General features: G+C 38.8%; 1 protein-coding gene across 10 annotated transcripts in view; it reads left to right on the top strand.

The window, feature by feature from the left end:
• Positions 1 to 23,246, top strand: part of TTLL5 (tubulin tyrosine ligase like 5) — a 285,893-nt gene that overhangs the window by 74,194 nt on the left and 188,453 nt on the right. For 6 of the 10 annotated variants that reach the window (XM_043556671.1, XM_043556672.1, XM_043556664.1 and 3 more), the window contains 4 exons: positions 7,453 to 7,566; positions 7,861 to 7,952; positions 15,622 to 15,684; positions 21,774 to 21,812. In XM_043556671.1, the coding sequence (XP_043412606.1) occupies positions 7,453 to 7,566; positions 7,861 to 7,952; positions 15,622 to 15,684; positions 21,774 to 21,812 (308 nt within the window). The remainder of the gene's footprint in view (positions 1 to 7,452; positions 7,567 to 7,860; positions 7,953 to 15,621; positions 15,685 to 21,773; positions 21,813 to 23,246) is intronic. The other 4 variants (XM_043556665.1, XM_043556667.1, XM_043556669.1 and 1 more) reach the window with 1 other exon arrangement.

The raw sequence follows: 23,246 nt of genomic DNA on the forward strand, positions 1-23,246 counted from the left end.
TGCCTTTAAAAATACAGACAAAATGTTGTGTCTCCAACTCTTAATGAATAATAGTATTTGCTCTCTTACTGTCCTTGTTAGCGATATTTGAGATTAGCTGTCATTTTCTTCTGTGAAGATCTTTTTTTCTTTTACACATCTTTTTGAAGTGATTGGGTAGCAGTGGGGGTGGCCGCTCCTGCTATTTGACGTTTTGAAATGAGCGCTGTCGATGTTTCCTACGTAAGCGTGCCACTTGGAACTAGTAGTCCTTCAGCAAAGAGCTCCAGTGTATTTATTTTGGCTTTTGTCCTCTCTGATGCAGTTTCTGGACAGCTTGGGAGCTTAATCTGTAACTTGCATAAGCTACTGCTTTTGACAAAGCGCTTTCTTTCCATGGTTTATATGAATCCAAGAAGTGACAAAAAGACTTAACGGTTGTCTTGTCTAGTGTTTGGTAACTGGTTAATGTGGTTCCATAGTATGAGTTTTGTGTTCAGTTGGTAGGATTTAAAACTCGGTAGTGTTTAGTGTCTTGTGTTTAGCAGCCACCTGAGTGTGTTAGCTGCTCTCCATGGCAAACAAATAGAAAAACAACAACAACAAAAAGTCTCCAAAGCTGCTGACTTCAAAGAGTTTACATTCCAATACCTTTTAGGGATATCTAATCAATTTAAGGAGAACTTGAAAAATGCTTAAATCATAATCTTCTGCATTTGACTCCAAAGAAGTGTCTTTGGTATGTTTATTCTAACCTTAATTTCCCTTCACCATTTTAATTCTCTTCTGTCTGGCTCGGTTGCTTGAACCCTTGTAGGTTGCAATAGCCTGTGTCCGAGCAAGTGAGCGAGTGAGGCCTCTTCCCTCAGGATTGTGTGTTTGAACACTGCTCGCCTGACACAAAGCCTCTCTAGCTTTACTCAGCCTGTCTGATACATGTTGAAATCTTGGACTCTTCTCGTTCTTTGCAGTGTTCTCTTTTGTCACTGTCTTTCTGTTAATGAAGCCTTCTCAGCTCCACAGTAGTTCTGACAGAGCCAAGGGAAAAACGAACACAAGTTCCCTGCTCTGGCCACGTACACTTTGTCAAGTTTTCTTTTTCTGTTGCTGTCAGATTGCGAAGTCACCGTTCTTTGCCTGTTGTCTGACTCTTCCTTTTTAATCCATTGTCTCTTTCTACATTTCTTCCTTCCCTTGAATGCCTGTGGTTCAAATTTTCCATTCACCAGAAACTACATTTCACTGTTCCAAGGCAGATGGCATGGTTTTGTGGAAAAGACATGGACTTTAGAGTCGGATAGACTCCGGTTCATACCAACTAGCTGTTAGACCTTGGGCAAGTTCCCTTACATCTCTGAGGCTTACTGCCCACGTCTGTCAAATGAGGATCGTAATACATACATGGAGGTATGGCGTGAAAGGAATGATAAAACATTGGGAAAATATTTGGGATAGTTCTGGACACATACTTTACCTTGGACACATAGACCCCTTTCACACTTTTGAGTCTATTGATTTTCCTTTTACCCATTTGATAGGTAGTATCTGGTGTAACTTTGATACTCTTTCTGTAGCCATTCTTTTCACATTTGCTGTCATCCACAAATGCAAATTACTTTATATTTATTTATTTATCCATCCTCGCAGACATCAGTGAAGATTCTAAGGAATGCTTAGTCAATACGGATTCTGAAAATCACTTCCTAATTTGATTCACTACTGTTTATCCTACATCACATCTTTTAACTCTTTGCAGTTTTTGTTGGTGTATTTTGTTCATTATACCATGACACTAAGTCTAGATTACAAGTATAACTTCAAATAAAAATTTTATGAAATTTGTACAAATGCTTTTGTAAAACCCGAAGACATTTAAATATACTTGCTATATTCCCCCGTTTTTGTAATTTTGTCCAAAAAATAAACATTTTAAAGCATATTTTAAAATAAATAAAGCAGTTTCCGTACTTACTCTTCATGAGCCCATTAAACTCTAAATGTTTATGGATTTTTTTTCTTTTAATGTTTGTTCCATTATTTTACTAGGGATTCAAGTTAGACTTACCAGGTGGTAATCACCAGGAGCACACTTCTTACATTTTTGAAGATTGGTACCTCATTTGTTTCTTTCTAATCCTCTGGTACCTCCTCAGTTCTTCATGATTTTCCAAACATAATTGTAAGTGGTTTTGGTAAGTTTTTTGTTTTTTTGTTTTTTAAACCAGTTCCCTTAATAACAAGATGCATGTCTCTCAGACCTGCTGACTTATATTTATTCCAGATTTCCAGATGTTGCATATCTCTTTTTGACTGTGACACAAGTCTACTTACTTTCTGTTTTTTTTTTCCCCTCCCCTCATTTCAAAGTATACTTCTGGTTATGAATTACACTTAAACTTTCTCTATTAGCCATTTTTTGTTTATTTCCCTCCCAGATTTATTCATATGTGGTCCTTTTTGTTCCTTTTATTTCATTTGGTAGCATTAATTCGTTTTGCTTTTTAAACTTGAGTTTACCTTTCCTAGGTGGCAAGACGTGTCACATGTAAATCAAGCTATTTCTAGTTCATTTGTTTCTAACACAGAATTGCAAAGTTTGTAAAACTGCTTTGGGACATTTTTATTCTTTGTATGTGTTCTCTGACAGACAGGTTTTATTTTTGCTCCTCAATTATGGTATCTTTTATGGTACCTGGCCCTTTTCATGTTCTGTGTTTTGTTCAGCCCTTCTCATTGCTGGTACTTGCCTGCTTACTTTAGGTCGGGAATCCTTTTTATGATTCAACATCTGTTTTTTTACTGCTTAGAGTGGAGACAGGTGGTTCCTTGTCTCCATGATTTCACATTCTCAGTTCTTCCCTCCCGATAAAGGTTAGACATGTAAAGGTTCTTCTCTGGGTATGTTTCTGATTCATAAGTTGTACTAATGATAATTTTACATCTTTGATGCATGTTGCATGGCAGAATTCTTACCTAGGCAGTGGTTTGGCAGTTTAACATCTGAATACCCAGTAGTTAAAATCCTGTGTCATCTAGACAGAGGCATTGGTTCTCTCTAAATTCAGAAGAGCTTTATTTCCTTCATGTGTTCAGCCAATCCCCTGGAACATGTGGATTTATCCTACCACCCAGAGAATGTAGCTGCGCTGATATGTACAAGGTCAGAACCACAGAAGGGCTTGCATTTGGAGGGTTTTGCTCTTGTTTTTGGCAAGTCAGTCTGATTCCTTTTTTTTTTTTCTTTTCTTCTTTTTTTTGCTTTGCTCTTAATCTCCAGGTATGTCTTCTTGGCATTCAGAAGCATTTCTGTCTTTCTTTTTTCTTTGTTACCTTTTCTTCTTCTTTTTCCCTGCTTTTTCTCTCACCTGTGTCTGTAATTCAGGTCACCTTTCTTAATCGTTTGTTTCATTAACAAATACTGGTAGAATTCAGCCAGTGGTCTGGGATTTTAATGCTCTGTTTTACCTATGTAAACACATGTCTCTGTAGACCAGTACAACAGATATTATGCTGATAAAGAAAATTCTCTTTAATCTCCAATTTATTGAAAAGCTGAGATGGGAAAAATACTTCTGACTTTCTAGTCTCATATTTTCCAGCACCTTCCCCGAAGACACAGGAGACCTGGGGGATTTTAGAGAGGTATTTGAGATACTTAAACTTCAGTAGCTACAACTTTTCATATTTCTTTCCCTCTCAGACTTGTTAATAGTTTAGTTTGAAATAAATAGGTAAAGAGATAAAAGGAGTATCTAGCCACATTGTTGTCCTCTTGGAGTAGCATTGGCCTTTTTATTTGTAGCCTGGTGATATTTGTGGCGATAAAAGAGTAATAGCCATCAGCTTATGGGAGTTCACAGCTAGAGCGTGCATCTGACAAACACCATTAAGCCCCTTCCGTTTTCAACCCTCCAAAGACCCCAGCCAGGAGCATCTCCTGAATTCCTCCACACCTCCCTCAGACAACCCACATACATGCACAAATAGATCGAGTTGGAACTGTGGATTCTGGGGAGCAAAGGAGTGTTTCTGAATGTGTATGGGAGACAACTCTTTGAAAGTGACCGGGAGAGAAGATTGAGAATTTTGGAGCACCAATGCACTGTTTCCCAGAGCAGGTTTAGATTCGTAGAGGAAGGTTGCAACATCATTATAATCTCAGTCTCTGGAAGCAGTAATATTCCATTTTGGAATATTTCCTAATTTCCTAAATTTCCTGATTTCATAAAAAAGAAAAAGAAGATCAAAAATTAAAATTAAAAATTTACAAAGACAATAATAAAAAAAAAACAGACAAGAAATGAGCAATAAAAACAAAACAAGGACAAAAAGCAAAAAATTTTTTAAAAATTGAGGGTGCTGATTAGATGTTATTCAGTAGTGATTTGATCCATGTTCTTATAAAACCATGCATTTCTTTTCTTTTTAATGTTTATTTGTTGGAGCACCTGGGTAACTCAGTCAGTTGAGTGTCTGACTTCGGCTCAGGTCGTGGTCTAGCAGTTTGTGAGTCTCCAAGTCCCATATCAGGCTCGCTGCTGTCAGTGCAGAGCCCCCTTTGGATCCTCTGTCCCCCTCTCTGCCCCTCACCCACTTGCTTGCGCATGTGCATGTGCTCTCTCTCTCTCTCTCTCTCTCTCTGTCTCTCAATATTTATTTATTTTGGTAGAGAGAGAGAGAAGACACGTGTACACGTGTGTGCGTGGAAGGGGCAAAGAGAGAGAGAGAGAGAGAGAGAGAGAGAGAGAGAGAGGGAGAGAGAGAGGGAGAGAGAGAATCCCAAGTAGGCTCCGTGCTGTCAGAACAGAGCCTGATGTGGGGCTTAGTCTCATGAATGGTGAGATCATGACCTGAGCCAAAATCAAGAGTCAGGCGCTTAACCAACTGAGCCGCCTAGGTGCCCCTACAACCATGCATTTCTTAAAACTATTCTGACAGCTAATAACTATTTCTTAAAATATTTTTATTATTAATCTTCAGTACATATTTCAATTTATCATTTTAAAATAAATTTTTCTATTCTAAAATGCTTAATCTTTTTTTTTTGGCTATATCATTTTTTTAAATGTTTATTCATGCTCGAGAGAAAGCGAGCACGAGCACATGAACTGGGGAGGGGCAAAGAGAAGGGGATAGAGGGTCCAAAGAAAGCTCCACGCTGGCAGCGGAGAGTCTGATGTGGGGCTTGAAGTCATGAACCTCGAGATCATGCCCTGAGCGGATGTTGGATGTTTAACCGACTGAGCCATCCAGGTGCCCCTTGTTATGTCATCTAAATGAGTGCTTACTCCGTACTCTTACAATAATTTTAGAGAACTTAGGGTACTCTTAAATAGTCTGAGTGATAAGGCAACTTGACCTTGGATAAGGCACTTGACTGCCAGTGGCTTTTGATCAGAGCCACATCATCACATGTGAAAAAGTATTTTTAGTGAACGATAAGTATTTTTAGCCAATGATAAAATGAGAAGAGTCCTTAAAGCATCCAGTTAATATTTTGGCTTTACATGCTAAGTAAGCATTCATACTTTAAAAATTTTTGAAAAGATTAACTTACTTATATGTTTACTTTCCTCAGTTGTTAAACTTTCCTGTTGACTCCCCTCTCATGCCAACATACACTGTTGAATTTATTCCCAGAGATTGTAAGGGAATTAAAATTTTCCCCAGAATCCTCTGCAAAATTTAGTTCTAACCATGATTAATCTATGTGTCAGGACATTTATTTCTTTGTTCAACAAATACTTATTGATCTCCTACTCCATGCCTGTACTATTCTGGGTACTGAAGATATCACTGGAAAAGCTGTTTAGGCAAAAGACCCTGCCTTCACATATTGTTTGTATCTGCTGATTTCATGGTTATTCTTCATAAAGTTATGTCATTGTGGAGTTACCTATTAGAAAATCTATCTTTTATAACTCCCATGCTAGCTTTGAAGATTAGTATGTATTGGTCTCCCTTGTGTCAAAGGTAAAAGGATTCATGATACATATATCATGATATATATATACTATTCATATATATATACTATTCATAATAGTACAGGTGCGTACTATTAGTCCGCTTGGGTGGCCATAACCAAGTACCATGGACTTGGTGATTTCAACCACAGAAATTTATTTCTCACACTTCTGGAGGCTGAGAACCAAAGAGCCAGAAAAGCAGGTTTCACTCTGAGGCCTCTACTCTTAGCTTGTAGATGAATGCCGTGTCACTCTGTGCTCACGTGACCTCTTTTTAACATGCTTGGGCAGACAGAGTACGAGCTGTCTGATGCCTCTTCTTTTAAGGGCCTTAATCTCATCGGGCCAGGGTTTCACCCTCCTGACCTCATGTAATCCAAATTACCTCCCAGAAGCCCTGTTTTTAAATACCATCACATCGGGGGTTAGGTCTTCAACAAATGAATTTGTAGGAGGACCCAAACCTTTAGTCTGTAGCAGTGAGTATTGTTGAGAAGGTCAAAGGTTAGTTACCAAAAGCCTTTCCATAGGTAGTCTACCCAAAGAGAAAACTAAGCCCTTCACAATAGGACTGCTTCTTTCTGGTCAGAGTCACTTCTAGGAATCTAGAATGATAATTTGTGTCCATGTTTCTTGAATTATTTCTTAATCTCCGAACTTGGCAGATGTACTTGTCTTATTTTATCAGTCACTTTTTCGGTTTCAATAATAGTGTGTTGACATGCTTCATACCATCCGACTTGCTTTGTTACCTTGATATTTTTCTGCTCGCCTAACATCGAAATGACTTAAAACTTCCATTCTCAGATGACCTTTGTGATCATCCTTCAGAAGGCTGTGAGGAGCATGGTGCATTTGGCTTCCTCCTTGAAGTGCCCAAGGCAATCATCCTTGATCAAGGTCTCTTGAAGTCCAGCAGTCGCAGTGTGTCTTTTGGTCATAGTTCTTTTCTGTGTCACTGGTGACTGTCATCTCCGTATTTCCTCCCCCCACCCCCCACCCCAGTTCTAAAACATCCCACAGACCAACTTTCACCTGTGACATAATAAGTTGTTCCTTGGTTTTCTGTCTTACATCTCACTTCTCCTAACTCTCCTTGTCCGCTGCTGAAAAGAATAGTGTTATTTACCAAAATTAATGCACATTCAATCCTCCATGGTTATTTTCAGATGTTTTCCCATATCTTTAAAAATATTGGATGAACTTTAAGACCAAGAGTAGGAGTAAGTACTGGATTAGAAGATCACGTGGACATAGCTCCTGTTTTTCTGCTTGTTTCCCTCTCAACACATAGCATTTTCCTTCTATTCTGTTTTCTCTTCTTGCCTTTGAGTCTACTGGCTTTCATTTATTTCCCAGGGTTTCAGGCTAAGAGAGTAACTACAGAAAATGGGCTTTGGAGTTGAGCTTATCCACATTAGGAAAGACCATGATGTTGAGGGACTGAATAGAGGGAAATGACGAAAGGTGAGGAAAACATTTTGTTTCTGTTTGTCCTTCTCCGTAGCGTTCCCGTCCCCTCTCTGCCAGTGATGCGGAAATGAAAAACCTTGTGGGCTCAGCCCGAGAGAAGGTTCCGGGGAAGTTAGGTGGTTCTGTGCTCGGTCTGTCAATGGAGGAGGTAAAGATAACTCTATTTCAGGCCTTTGTGGGTTAACACAGGGTTCAATAAACATTAGTAAGCGATTCATATGTTTATGACCAACTCATGTCTTACATTGGAAGGAGAAAGATTCAAGATGGGAGGAACTTATTCTCAGAAAACTTGTTCTCAGAAAATTCCATCTTATATGGAGTTAATTTCTCGCTGCATGCTTCTTTCATATTTGTGGGTCATAACCCTCTTTCTCTGCTCTGTAATCTTTTGGATTACGGTTTCCAAAATCAGTATTCATTTTATTTTCTTTTTATGTAGATCAAAGTTTTACGGAGAGTGAAGGAAGAAAATGATCGGAGAGGTGGATTTATTCGCATATTCCCTACGTCAGAGACATGGGAAATATATGGGTGAGGTGACTACCTTTTTTTTTTTTTAAATCTGTGCCTCAGGTCCACAGCATTGGATTAATTGTGACACAGTGTTGTCATTGCTTTCCATGTGGGTCTTTCTTATTTTGCATATTTATTTATAGTAGTGTGACTATTATCCAACCTAAGCATTAACATTAATGTAATCTACCTGTGCATTATTCCTCCTTTTGAAAAAAAAAAATCCCCCACCTCCTTCCTAATAGTCCCCTAACCCAGGGTCACCTACTTGTAAAAAAATTTTATAGTCATCATTACCTTGGTTTGAAAAAAAACTGTTTTATCATCTATATTGTCCCTAAACAATATATTATTATTATTATTTTTTTAATTTTTTTTTTTTCAACGTTTATTTATTTTTGGGACAGAGAGAGACAGAGCATGAACGGGGGAGGGGCAGAGAGAGAGAGGGAGACACAGAATCGGAAGCTGGCTCCAGGCTCTGAGCCATCAGCCCAGAGCCCGATGCGGGGCTCGAACTCACGGACAGCAAGATCGTGACCTGGCTGAAGTCGGATGCTCAACCGACTGCGCCACCCAGGCGCCCCGACAATATATTATTTTTAATCATCATTTAGATCTAGTTAACATACATCAAAATGGATTTATTTTAAGTGTATGGTTTGATGATAAGTTTTGACAATTATAACACCAATTTAACCACCGCCATCACCACAATCAAGATATAGAATGTTTCTGTAACCTTCAGAAGTCCCTTCATTCCCCTTTACAGTTATTTGCCCTCATTATCCTGAGCCACAGATGTCTACCGATCTGCTTTATGTCATTATCATTTTTCTAGAATCTTCTATAAGTAGAATCATACAATATATATACTCCTGTGTCTGGAGTCTTTGTTTGGCATAACGTTTTTGAGAATTATCCATGTTGTGTGAAGTAGTAGTTCGTTCCTTATTGTTACGTACTAATTTGTTGTATGAATATACCACAACGTATTTATCCATTCACCTGTTGTAGAACATTGGCGTTGTGTCCAGTTTGGAACTGTTATGAAGAAAGCTGTTATGAACACTTGTGTAGTATGTGAATACGTGATTTCATTTCTCTTAGGTTAATACCGAGGAGTAGAATAGGTGAGTCATATGGTAGGGCGTAAGGTATGGTACCATTTTACCTTTTACCAGCAGTGTATGAGAGTTCTGGTTGCTGTTCATCTTTGTCAACACTTGGTGTTGTCAGGGTTTTTAATTTTAGGTATTATAGTGGGTGTGTAGTATATCTCTGTGGTTTTAATTTGCTTTTCTCTGATGAATAGTGATCCTGAGCATTCATGTGCTATTGGCTATTTGTGTGTCTTTTTTTTTCTGTTTTAAATTTAGGATTTTGTTGTTGTTGTTGTTACTGTGCTATAAAGGACCATTGATACAAGTCCTTTCTCGAGATATTTATATTGTGAATATGTTCTCCAAGTGTGTGAGTAGCTTTTTCATTTCTTTAACAGTGGCTTTAAAGAACAGAAATTTTGGGGCACCTGGGTGGCTCGGTCGGTTAAGCGTCCGACTTCAGCTCAGGTCACGATCTCGCAGTCTGCGAGTTCGAGCCCCGCGTCAGGCTCTGGGCTGATGGCTCAGAGCCTGGAGCCTGCTTCCGATTCTGTGTCTCCCTCTCTCTCTGCCCCTCCCCCGTTCATGCTGTGTCTTTCTCTGTCTCAAAAATAAATAAATGTTAAAAAAAAAAATTAAAAAAAAAACAAATTTTAAATTTCAGTGAAGTCCCATTGACAACATTTTTAGAAGATTTATAAATTTTGTGTTTCCTGTTTAAGAAATCTTTGCCAACCCCAATTTCACAAAGCTTATTCTCTTATGCTTTCTTCTAGAAGCTTTACAATTTTAGCTTTTATATTTAGGTCTATGATATGTATTGATTTAATTTTTGTGTATGATGTGAGGTAAGGGTTGGGGTTCATTTCTTTTCATATGATGTACATTTGTTCTAGCACCATTTGTTGAAATTGCCCCACTGAATTCCATTGGCATCTTTTTTGAAAATTAATTCAAATATATGTGGGGGTCTGTTTCTGGACTTTATTCAGTTACACTGATTAATGTGTTTGTCTCGATTACTATAGCTTTATACTAAGTCTTAAAATTTGATAGTGTGTCTTCCAACTTTGTTCTTTTTTAAGTATTTTGACTATTTTGTGTCGTCTGTATTTCTCAAGACATTTTAAAATTTCTTTGTCAATTTCTACACAGAAGCCTGCTGGCTTTTGATTTGGCATTGCATTGAGCATATAAATTTTGAGAGTAAATATTTTAACAATATTGAATTTTCTAATCCATGAATGTGATATATCTCTCCATTTGTTTAGTTGTTCTCCTCCTCCTCCCCCCTCCCTCCCCCTCCCTCCCCTCCCTCCCCCCTCCCCCTCACCCACCCTCTTCCTCCTCTCCTCCCCCTCTCCCACCCTCCTCCTTCTCCCTTCCCCCTCTCCCCCCTCCTCCTTCTCCCCTTCCCCTCTCCCTCCTTCTTCCTCCCTCCCTCCCCCTCTTCCTCCCTTCCTTCCTCCTCCTTTTCTTCTTTTTTTTTTTTTTAATGTATATTTATTTTTGAGAGAGACAGAGCATAAATGGGAGAGTGGCAAGGAGAAAGGGAGACACTGAATCTGAAGCAGACTCCAGGGTCTGAGCTGTCAGCACAGAGCCTGACAGGGGGCTCAAACTCACGAACTGTGAGATCACAACCTGAGCCAAAGTCAGACACTTAACTGACTGAGCCACCCAGGAGCCCCTCTTCTTGTTTTTATTTTAATTCCAGTCAACATACAACATTATATTGGTTTCAGGTGTACAATATAGTGAGTCAACCATTCCATACATCACCTGGTTCCATATATCACCTGGTGATGATCACAAGTACATATTTAGGTTTTCTTTTATTTCTCTTAGCAATATTTTCTAGTTTTCAATGTAAGGGTCTTGCACATATTTTTTAAAATTTATGACTTGGTGTTTCATGTTTTTGAATGGTATCGTAAATGTTATTTTTTAAACAACTTTATTGAGTTATAAATATATTTAAAGTGTACAGTTTGGTAAGTTTTAATATATGTATATATCTGTGAAACCTGCACATAGGCAACCTAATGAACAAATACATAACCTCTAGCTAGAAGTTTCCTTGTGCCTCTTTGTAGTTCTTCTCTCTTGCTCCTCCCTTTCCTTCCCTGCCCATCCCTGTCCCCAGGGAGCTATAATCTGCTTTCTGTTACTAAAGATTAATCTGCATTCCCTGGAATTTCATATAATAGAATTCTACAGGTTGTTTTCTTATTTGTTGGGTCTTTTTTTTCTATTTGGCAGAATTATTTTTATGTTCATACACATTGTATCATCTATCATTGGTTTAATTCCTTTCTATTGTTGAGTAATATTATAGGCATATGCCAGAATTTGTTTATCCTTTCATCTGTTGGACATTTTGGTTTCCAGGTTTTGGTTATTACAAATATACGCATGCTTTCATTTCTTTTGGGTAAATTCTACTTATGAAATGACTGGATCATGTTGTAAGAAACTGCCATACAGTTTTCTAAAGTGGTTGCACCATTTTACAATCCCATAATAAGTGTATGAGAGTTCCAGTTCCTCCACATTGTCACCAACAATTGGTACGGTCAATTTAATTTATCTCCTTAGGAGGTGTGTAGTGCTATCTCATTATGGTTTTATTTTCACTTCCTTAATGATTGCCCATTTTTAAATGAGGTTATTTTCTCATAGTTGAGCTGTGAGAGTTCTTTATGCATTCTGGATATAAGTCCTTTTTTCCTAGCACTTTAAAAATGGTTGTTCCATGGGGCACAAGGGTGGTTTAGTTGGTTAACTGCCTGACTTTGTCTTAGGTCATGATCTCGCGGTTCGTGAGGTCGAGCCCCACATTGGGCTCTCTGTTGTTAGCCCAGAGCCCACTTTGGATCCTCTGTCTCCCTCTCTTTGCCCCTCCCCTGCTTGGTCGCCCTCTCTCTCACAAAAATAAATAAACATTAAAAATATATTTTTCTAAATGTTGCTCCATTATCTTTGGCTTGCATTTTTCTGATAAGAGGCATACAGTAATTATTATTTTTGTTTTTCTGTGCATAACGTGTCTTTTTTTCCCTCAGCCTGTGTTTAAGATTATTTCTTTCTGGCTGATTTTTAGCAGTTTGATTATGATATATGCCTTGTGTCATTTTCTTCATGTTTCTTCTACTTGGGATTTGTTGAACTTCTTGGTCTGTGGGCTTACAATTTTCATCATAAATGGAAAGCTTTTGGCCATTAAAAAAAATTTTTTTTTTTTCTATTTCCTTCCTCTCCTTTCTCCTTTTGGAACTCTGGCTACATGTTAAAATTGGCTGATATTATACTACAAGTCTGGCTCTGTTCATTTTTTTAGACTTTTTCTTTATTTTGGATGGTTTTCTATTTCTCTTTCTAAATTCATTCATCTTTTTGTCTGCGGTGTCACATCTTCTATTCATTCCATCCAGTGAAATGTTCATTTCAGATACTTTATTTTTCATCTTTAGAAATTTTTGTTTTTTTCCATTATTTTCATGATTTTTTTAGATCCTTGTGCATATGTTATAATATGTATAGTAGCTATTTTTAAATTGTTATCCTGTTATCTCTATCATTTCTGAGTTTATTTCTACTGACTGATTTTCCTCTTATGGGTTACATTTTTCCTTTTTCTTCACATGCACAGTGATTTTTAAAAATTGGATGCTGGACATTATAAATGTGTAGTTGAGTGGGTTGGTTTTATTGCCTTCTTTGAATGCTGTTGAAAGTTGTTTTTGGTTTTTTTTGGCGGGGGGGGGGGTGGTCCAACAGTTAAGTTACTTGTAGACTAGCTTAATCTTTCTCAGGCTCATTTAAAAACTTTTTTTTTTTTTTTTTAAGTTTCAGTGTAATTAACATATAGTGTTATGTTAGTTTCAGATGTGTGATGTAGTGATTCAACATTACTTAGATCATTTAAAAATTTTTTATGGTTTGTTTAGGATCGCTTTTATTTAGGTCTAGGAAAGTTTCACTATTAAAGACTCTTTGGAGTTATCTGTTAAATGAGCCCATATTCAATGAGATTTATCCATTCTGGGAACCAATCAATTTATAGCCCTGGGTGAATTCTGCAAAGTATTCAGCTTATGCTTTCTTTTTAATGTTCTTTTCTCCCCCTTCCTCTTTGCCCAGCCCTGTGGACTTTCACCCTGTGTCTGAGCAGATTTGTATTTACCCAAAGACTCAAAAATCCCTTGTGATGATTATTCTCTGATTACAATAAGGTTGAGAATCTTTGTATTTATTTATAGGTAACACATTTCTTTTTCTTTGGTGAGTGGCTTTTGATCTAGTTGGGATATTAGTGGTTCTAAGTATAGAGCTAGAACTTAGAGGAATAAAAGAAGGTACCCATTTTGTGTTTGTTTTGTTTTGTCTTGAAAACCCAGCTGTTCATAGAGAATCTTCCTTTCATCTTACAAAATATCCTATCGATGTAATTATACCTTACAGAGACCTAGGAATGCAACAGAAAGATATTGTTTGTGTTTTCTTTTGTTATGTTGTTGAAGAATTTAAATGTTTGCAGTTCCTAGAAAACATACCTTTTAACTAATGAAAGTGGAAATCTACACTCTTGAGTATTTTAAGAAGTAGGACCTTAATTTAAGTGCCTTTAGGAAAATTTGAAGGAATCAATTACAGGTAATGTTGGGGTCTCTTATGGAGTCCAGTAATGATACCTTTCTTTACTGGTTTGGTTCTGAACCAATGGAGAAATAAGACAAAGACAGGAGAGAGGAGGCCAAAATATCTCCTATTTTACTGATAAAGTCTAGGTTGGGAGACTTGATTATATCTATCTGCAGGCAGGCACACTTTTTGTTGAATTTCCAGTTTGGACAGATGTACATGCCCATTTCTGGGCAAAGTTAGACTGGGCTGTGTGTGGGGAGCACCTGACCCCATCAGACCAGCAGAGGATACATACCTCCTAACGGGAGATTGTCCCCCAAGAGAAAAAAGGGAGCTGCTCAATGAAGCATTTCTGTTTGTTCTTTCTAAATTACCAGTCTGCTAAGTCACTCTACCTCTCCTGGGGCCTCTGAGAAAAGAAGCAGAGCAAGGCCAAGAATATTAAACTAATTGCGCTGCCTTCATTTAGAGTGGGGAAGATGTCACAAATATGCCTTTATATATATACCTATATATATGTGCCTATATATATATGCCTATATATATATATTTATTGGGTATCAGCGAAGTGTCTAGCACTGTGTTTGGTGGTTTGGTCCTTTGGAGTATAAAACCAATATTAGATGGAATCCCTGCCCTTTGAGAGTTACCAGCATGATTATGGAGAAATTATTTATGCATATAATAAAAATAGCTCATTTGTATAGTTCTTCATAATTATAATGTACTTCATAGACATCATTGTTATCCCCATTTTAATGATACAGAAAGTAAGGCTTAGTAAAGTAATGTGACTCGTCCATGATCACACAGGGGGACCTGATTCAGGTATTCTGAATCTGGATCTTAACTTTTTTCCTGCTACCACATGCTGCTTTCGGAGAAGAAGAATTTTCCTCTGTGAGACAGTGTATGGCAGGTCCGTCGAGGATACAGTAAAGGGCAAGGTAGTTCAGACAAGGGCGCTTCTGTAGACTGGGAGCAGTCGTTATCAGGGGAGGCTTCGTGCAGCGGGGAAGACTTGAGCTGCTTCTTGAAGGGTAGGTTATGGTAAGTGGATGGAGTGTGAGGAGGTATCCAGACCAAGGCAAAAGGATCAATACGAGGTGTGGTGTGAGAGGATTGTGAGGGGCCTCGGTCTGGCTATATGGCATGATCACTGTTGAGAGGAACTTTCTGGACAATGTGTGAAGGAATTGGTGGTATAGATTATCCAACTTTGGAAAGCTTGGAAGAGAGTGTATGCCTCCTACAGTAGCCATCAAGGAGCCATTGAAAGCTCTTGAGAAATAACATGGTTGAAACCATCTGTCTACATTTTCACGCCCTTTATGCATCTCCCATTCCTGGCTTCTTTTGACCTCTCTCTTAGTTATATACGAATTTTAGTCGTGGTTTTTTTTTTTTTTTTTTAAGCATTCTTCTCGTAACATTAAAAAAAAATGATTTTAGAGAAAGAATGCACATGTGCTCATGAGCTGGGGCAGGAGGGTGGGCACAGGGATGGAGACAGAATCTCAAGTGGGCTCCATCCCATGACCCTGGGGTCATGACCTGGGCCCGAATCAAGAGCTGGGCACAACCGACTGAGCCACAGGCACCCCAGTGGTTTTGTTTTTACCTTACAGTTTTATTTTCTGATTTTAGCGTGTCACTTTTTATTAATCCAAGAAATCCTGCCATTTCTTTCTTTTTACCTTCTAAATTAACTCCGCCATTTATTCTTTTCATTTTATTTTATCTGCTGCAACTCTAATATTTTATAATTTTAATTTGAGCAACTTTCTCTTACTTTGTCATTTTAGAGAACAGTATATTACTTTAGAAACACTGTATAAGTACCCCGTCACTTCTGTGCTTGATTCATGGCTTTATTTCCATATTCTGTCCCTTCAGCCAAACCTAAGAAATAGCCAGTTTCTTTCTTTGTCTTTCAGGTCCTATCTCGAACACAAGACTTCCATGAACTATATGCTGGCAACACGTCTCTTCCCGGACAGGTAGGGATTTGTTAATCTTGTAAATTTGCTAATCTGATACCATCACTAGATCATTTGATGATAAAATACACACAAAAGAAGAAAAGAGGCCTTATAAAAGTCTTTTGTAAAATCTCTGATAGAAAAGGCCTTGCAGAAAACACAACAGAAAACCTTGTTGTTCCAGAATTCATTAACTCTCAGTATTTTGTACTGTTTCCAGAAGCCACAAATTAAACTGTAACGATCTTTGAACAATCTTAACAGATGCCCTAGACTTTATTCTTCCTAGAGGAAGGCCTTTACTCAGTCCCTTTTTAACGTTAGACACAATTTTAACAAGGCATGATCATCTCTTTTTCTAGACTAGAAGAGATTAGAATGATCAGATTAGGAAAGGTAGAGAGGGGTGGTAATTCACAAAATAAATACACTAAGAGTTGTAAAAAATGACAACTGATAACCTCAATACAAGGGGAAATAGGGTGAAATGATGGAAAGCAGACATTGGAATTCAAATAGCACAGCAATCAGGGACTACTTAGCTCCACATAACTTTTGTTGCCCGTAAGACATAATTGTATTACAGTAAAGTTCAGTAACTGACTCTCAAAATAAAGAACCTTAGTTATTTAGAGAAATGTATATTATTTTCAAGGTTATGTGTGCTTTTTTACAGGATTCTTAAAATAGATCCCCAGATTTTAGCCATTTCCTACAATTTCATGATCTGTTATCAGGAAATTTATGGGATTTGCCATTTCTCTCTGTAAATTTGTAGTTATTACCACTGATAAAGTAATTATACTGTATAGCTTCTAATGAAAGAGACCTTCAGATTTACTTAGAAGACAGAATCTCAGTTCTCTCTCTATATAACCTGTTTTTTTCTCTCCTCCCCCACCACCCTGAAAACTTTTACAAGGCTCCTTTATCTTTAGAGTTCAGATATTTTACCAAGATATGTTCTGGTGTGTTACTTTTCATTATTTTGGTTTTGCAGTGGGTGGGTTGTTTCAGACTGAAGATTTAAGTTTTCCAACTGTTATCCTCTCTTTTCTCTCCTTGTGGAACTTCTTTTAGATGAATTTGAGATCTTTTGCTGTATGTTCCATGTTTTGTTTTTTGTTTGTTTTTTTACTTTTTCTCACTCTTTTTTATCTCATTGGTTTTTTTTAGTGAAATTCTGGGAGGTTTCTTGAACTTTTTCTTCTAAAATTTTAAATTGATCTGCAGCCTTATCTATTTAATTATTCAGTACCAGCACAGAAGGTTGTTCAGTTTACCGTTTCGGTTTTGGCAAGTACAATTTTAATATCCAAGAACTATTTCTGATTTCTGAAGAGTTTTTAAAGTTCATGGATGTAATATTAAAATGCTTCGGGTACCAATTCCAGTGTGGCCGACAGGTTCCCCCATAGCACCAAGCAGTTGCCCCCTGTTGGCATCTGAGAACTCAACTCAATTCTGACACTGTCTACCTGGAGCTTAGCATCGGATTCCACAGTTTAAGGGTTCAGTCCTACAAGGAGTCATTCGCCACCTCCTCCGCCTTTGCCCCACTTTGGATGCCAGTCTCAAGGCCAGGCTGTCACCTTTGCTTCTGACTGAGCAGCTACATGTCAGAGGTTCCAACGTCCCTCTCCTTGGACTTCAATTCAGACACCAGTTGCAAGTCCAGGTTGTCACCTGTACTTCTGACTGACTGGCTATAAACCAGAGGTTCCCACGACTCTCTCCTTCCTCGGGTTTGATTAATTTGCCAGAGTGGCCCACAAGACTCCAAGAAACATTTCACTTACTAGATCGTTGGTTTATTTTAAAAGAATATAACTCAGGAATAGCCAGATGGAAGAGAGGCACAGGGCAGGGTATGGGGAAAGGGAGCAGGACTTCCATGCCCTCCCCCGATCACGTGTTCACCAGCCTCACACCTCTCCTTTTGAGTTTCGAGGGAGGCATCATTACAAAGGCATGATTGATTAAATCATCGGTTGTTGGTGATTGAACTCCCTCTCCTGGCCCTCTCCCCTCCATGTTGGTCAGAGGCGTGGGGCTGAAAGTTCCAGTTCTTTGATCACATGGTTGGTTCTTCTGGTGAGCAGCCCCCATCCTGACGGGGATCCAGGGCATTCCCAAAGTCACCTCACTGGCATAACCAAAGACCTTTACCATGCTCATCGCTTAAGAAGTTCCAGGGGATTTAGGAGCTCTGTGCTAGAAATGGGGATGAAGACCAAATGTATATTTCTTACTATAAATCACAAGATCACAAATATTTTTTCATATCGCTTTGACTATTTTGATTAGTTTGTTGAAAGTTCCTTTCTGTTTTTTGCATTATATTTAATTCTTCTAGATTAGTTCTGTTGGTTCATCTCATTCTTTCTGGTTTGTATTATTATATTTCCTCACATATTTGGTGATCTTTGATTGTCCAGTTGTTTTGATAAGTAGTGGACCTTTTGCTGAGGATGGGAAGTTTGCATGAGTTTCCTCACAGATTATATCTGTCTCAACTGACATAGACTCTATGCTTGAAGCTCAGTCTTTACAACCTTGGCGTTCCCATGAGGGAGAAGGAAAGGGCAATCTGAGAACCTCCGGCCAAATTAGGAAGCATTCTCCTAGGGGGAGTAGAATAATAGAAACATTTGAGATGTATTAATATATGTGTTTCTTTACTAACAATCCAATAATAAGGCTACCAGTGGGTCTAATAACCGCCAGAATTTCAAAAGTGTGATACATGTTGGCAAGATTTTGAGATACCTGTAATATCTCTAATATGAAAAAAAGGATGCATTATTTTCTTTTGGTAACAAACTCATACTAACGCTGTTGTAGACGGTTTCCAACATGTATATGAAGGAAATGCCAAATTTCAGTTGGAGGGAGGATTAATTTTTTCTCCATCCAAGTTGGTATACTCCCTGAATTCTTTCTTTGAGTCCCAGAAACAACACCTGTTTACAAAGCATTCTAGAAATGTGAATTTCAGGGTACCTGGGTGGCTCAGTCAGTTAAGCGTCCAACCTCAGCTCAGGTCATGATCTCACGTTGTGTGAGTTCAGGCTCTGCATCAGGCTCTCTGCTGTCAACGCAGAACCTGCTTCGGAAAACTGTCCCCCGCCCCTCCCCCACTCGTGAGCGTGGTCTCTCTGTCTCTCTCTCTCTCAAAAATAAACATTAATAAGAAATAAAACAAAATAAAAACATGAATGCCCGTGTTTAGCAAAGAAAGACCTCATGACCTACTCTTGCCTACCCTTTTAGCCTCGTCTCTACTTTTCCATATCCAACCATGGCCTGTATCTCTGTATCAGCTTCCTCTTTCATGCCTCCTCCTTCTTACATACTCGCCACCCCTTGGCACGGCCTTCAGTTCGTCCCTGAATTCTTCTAGCTGTGTCCTTCATCCTCTTACCCAGACTAGGAGGAGGTTCTGTCGGCCATGCCAGTCCCTCAGTGTGATTCAGGTTCCCTCCTCGTATTAGAATTGCTTGTTTACTTACTAGCCTGCCTACTTTACAAGTGGGCTTTTTTTTTTTTTTTTTAATTTTTTTTCAACGTTTATTTATTTTTGGGACAGAGAGAGACAGGGCATGAACGGGGGAGGGGCAGAGAGAGAGGGAGACACAGAATCGGAAACAGGCTCCAGGCTCTGAGCCATCAGCCCAGAGCCCGACGCGGGGCTCGAACTCACGGACCGCGAGATCGTGACCTGGCTGTAGTCGGACGCTTAACCGACTGCGCCACCCAGGCGCCCCACAAGTGGGCTTTTAAGAGTAGTACTTTGTTATGTTCATCTTTGTCCAGATCTAGAGCGTACCACATGGTAGGCACACACACAAAAACATGAACCGAAAAAATGAAATTGCATTTGTTGCAAGCCCTAACATCTCCGGTAAGGCTCTTCTCTTCGATTTGAATTGATGTTTTTTTCTCTCAAAAATCCTGTTGTATTCGTGTCCAAATTACTTTCAAACTAATTCCCTCATCATTTCTTTTAGGTTAATTTTGTCTTCCTTTTTCTTGCCCTCTCCCACTCACCCCCCACCTACCTCCCTGCCTTGTGAAACAGTATCTTACCTACTGTCTTCTAGTATGAGGGTAATTTTAACCCTGGCTGCATATTAGTAACACCTGTGGATTTTGTAAATCATGTTTATGCCCTGGCCCCAGCCCCAGACTGAAGCATTGGTACTTCCTAAAAGCTGCTGAGGTGATTGTAATGCGAAACCATGATTGCATATTACCGAGACAAAGCGTTATCTGAAAGAGTCATCTTGAGGCTTTCTGATGGCAAGATGACAATGTTAGGACATTGGCATGAAGAGAAGACATGGGACGGGAAAGACAAAACATTTTGGTGAAGACTTACTTTTACTTGGTTTTCTCTAACTAGAAAATCTTGACCTAGATTGCATGTGTCTCTTTTTTATAAACCAATCCCACAGGTTCTCATTTATATAAAATTTTCAAAATGATAAAATTTTTAAATGTAGAACAGATTAAAGGAAACCAGGGGTTAGGTAGGTAAAAGCTGTGTGGTTTTACACAGGGATGACACAGGGGATCCTTTTGGTCATGAAATTGTGCAGTATCTCGGCGGTGACGTATACGTGAATCTATGTAGTGATAAAATTGTACTGAGCTAAATATACACATTCACAAATGAATACAAATAAAAATGAAGAAATTAAGAAAGAGATAGAGTATGTGTTAAATGAAAGGAAATTGAATGTGGAAAGAATGTTTTAAAGGAAAAACAAAAGCTAATTTAAACATAAATGGCATTCACTTCTTGCGGTGAGAGGCCAAACTCTAGTTCAGAGACAATGGAGAGCAGCTCTTTTTTTAAAGGGATTTTTTTTTTTTTGGGGCGCCTGGGTGGCGCAGTCGGTTGAGCGTCCGACTTCAGCCAGGTCACGATCTTGCGGTCCGTGAGTTCGAGCCCCGCGTCGGGCTCTGGGCTGATGGCTCAGAGCCTGGAACCTGTTTCCGATTCTGTGTCTCCCTCTCTCTCTGCCCCTCCCCCGTTCATGCTCTGTCTCTCTCTGTCCCAAAAATAAATAAAAAACGTTGAAAAAAAAAAATTTTTTTTTAAGGGATTTTTTTTTTTAATTTTTTTTTTTTCAACGTTTATTTATTTTTGGGACAGAGAGAGACAGAGCATGAACGGGGGAGGGGCAGAGAGAGAGGGAGACACAGAATCGGAAACAGGTTCCAGGCTCTGAGCCATCAGCCCAGAGCCTGACGTGGGGCTCGAACTCCCGGACCGCGAGATCGTGACCTGGCTGAAGTCGGACGCTCAACCGACTGCGCCACCCAGGCGCCCCTAAAGGGATTTTTTTTTAATTGTGAAAAATATTTCTTCTGAGCATCCTTTTTAAATTTTTTTTTTTAACGTTTATTTATTTTTGAGACAGAGAGAGACAGAGCATGAACGCGGGAGGGTCAGAGAGAGAGGGAGACACAGAATTGAAACAGGCTCCAGGCTCTGAGCAGTCAGCACAGAGCCCGACGCGGGGCTCGAACTCACGGACCGCGAGATCGTGACCTGAGCCGAAGTCAGACGCTCAACGGACTGAGCCACCCAGGCGCCCCCTGAGCATCCTTTTTAAACCCCATGAAAACTGAGATTGGTTTCCTTTACTAAATACAGTTCAGTGAAAGTATAAAGAGTGTGGGCGTCTGAGACCTAACTCCTGGGTTCAAATCTGAACCCACTAAGCTTCAACCTTGGGCATGTCACAAAACGATCATATCCTCCTTCTTTTTATAAACGGGGCTGATAATAACCTTCTTCACATGGTGGTGGTGAAGAAGTGTGATTTGATTGCTGACTAAATACACAAATACAAGTCATTGTTACGATTCTTCCCTAGAAGTCATCTGTCCTTTCCCTGTGGTTTTTTAATTGATCTTCCTCCATGCTTATGGGACTCTTTTCTTTTCTCAATATATTTCTCTGCTTCTCCCCAAAGATGACTTCCCTGGCATAATTCTGTATTATCTCAGGAGTGTGTGTGTGTGTGTGTGCATGTGAACTCAGGAGAGAATATCTGAACAGTCCTCTAACCCAGTTGTCCTTTCTACTTCTGTAGGGGAAACCCAAGAAGAAGCTTATTGACAGGAAGAACACGGTAACTGACTTTTAAAAGTTGAGAAATTCTTTCCATATGCACCATGTGTGACCATGCACGGGCTAAGCATGGTATTTTATATAGCCATTTTTGGTGGCTCAGCTTGAATAGTAACATAAAAAATGTTTCTGTTGAAACACTCTTCTGTGGCAACTTTTTACAAACTAAATTTGAGATTTACTTTTTTTTTATAACTACAGGTATTTCATTTGAACTGATAATAATAGTGTTCTTGCTTGGCTGTGTGAGAGACACCAAAGTATAAAGGAGATTTCAAGACTCCTGTCATGATCGAGTCAAATAAGTGGTTATGTTTGGCCTTGATATACTTGGAGCCTATAACTCTATGCCGTACGGGACTGAGCAGAACTGCTTCCAGTTTGCCACAGAACTGAAAGCACTCAAAATACCTGTGGCTCTTCACTTTGGTAGAGAAGAGAAGGGTCTTAGAGGAAGGGCTGGGATGGCCTTGCCCAACCGAAGACCGCAACCACAACAAAAACTCTTAAACCTAAGCACATACCCCCCTGGTTTGAGACCTTACATACATCCCCTTTGTGCTCTGCCTCTTGAGAAAACAAAATGTCAACAGTAGAAACATAGAAAGAAACATCCTGTACCTAGTTGTTAGTTTCACATTTAAGGATTAGTGAGGATAAACCTGGTTTCTTATTGAAACCCCTTGAAGCCTAAATCTAATTTTTCTTTAAAGAAGGAAAACATATGCTTGCCGTTTAATTAAGGGAAAACTGGGAGAGGTCGAATTTGTAACTTGCTTCCAAATGAAAGTCACAGTTAATTTATAAGTTTCCTCCAGTTTCTCGTCAAAGAATATGCCTCCTAGAGTATATTGCTATCAATTTGGTGATTAGAAAAAATCAAACAAAAGAAAAAAATCTTAAACAATAAGTATTTAAAATTCAGTTGTTTCTGGCCTTCATTTTTGGCACTTATATTGCCATCAGGAGTTTTTTGGTGGTATAGAGGCATAAGCAAATGAAAGCTGGCATATAATAGACCATGTGCTGTTGTACGAAATACATCTTAATACATTTAAAAAGATTAAAATCATAAACAGTATGGTCTTTGAACACAGTGGAATTAGAAAGCAGTAACAATAGAAAATCTCCTAATATTTGAAAATTAACACCTCAAAATAATGCATGGGTCAAGAAAGAAATCATGAGGGAAATTGGAAAGTATTTCAAACTGAATGATAATAAAAATGTAACATTAAAATGTGTGGGATGCAGCTCATGTCATGTTTTGGGGGCAACTTATAGCTTCTTAAATGCTTATATTAGAAAACAGAGGACTAAGTCACTGATCTAACATTCCATTTTGTGAAACTAGATAAAGAAGAGTAACCCGTGTAAATTGAAGAACGGACATAATAAAGGGTGGGAATCAATTAAATGAAAAACAATAAAGAAA

Source organism: Prionailurus bengalensis, chromosome B3, assembly GCF_016509475.1.
Source record: "Prionailurus bengalensis isolate Pbe53 chromosome B3, Fcat_Pben_1.1_paternal_pri, whole genome shotgun sequence".
NCBI lineage: Eukaryota > Metazoa > Chordata > Mammalia > Carnivora > Felidae > Prionailurus > Prionailurus bengalensis.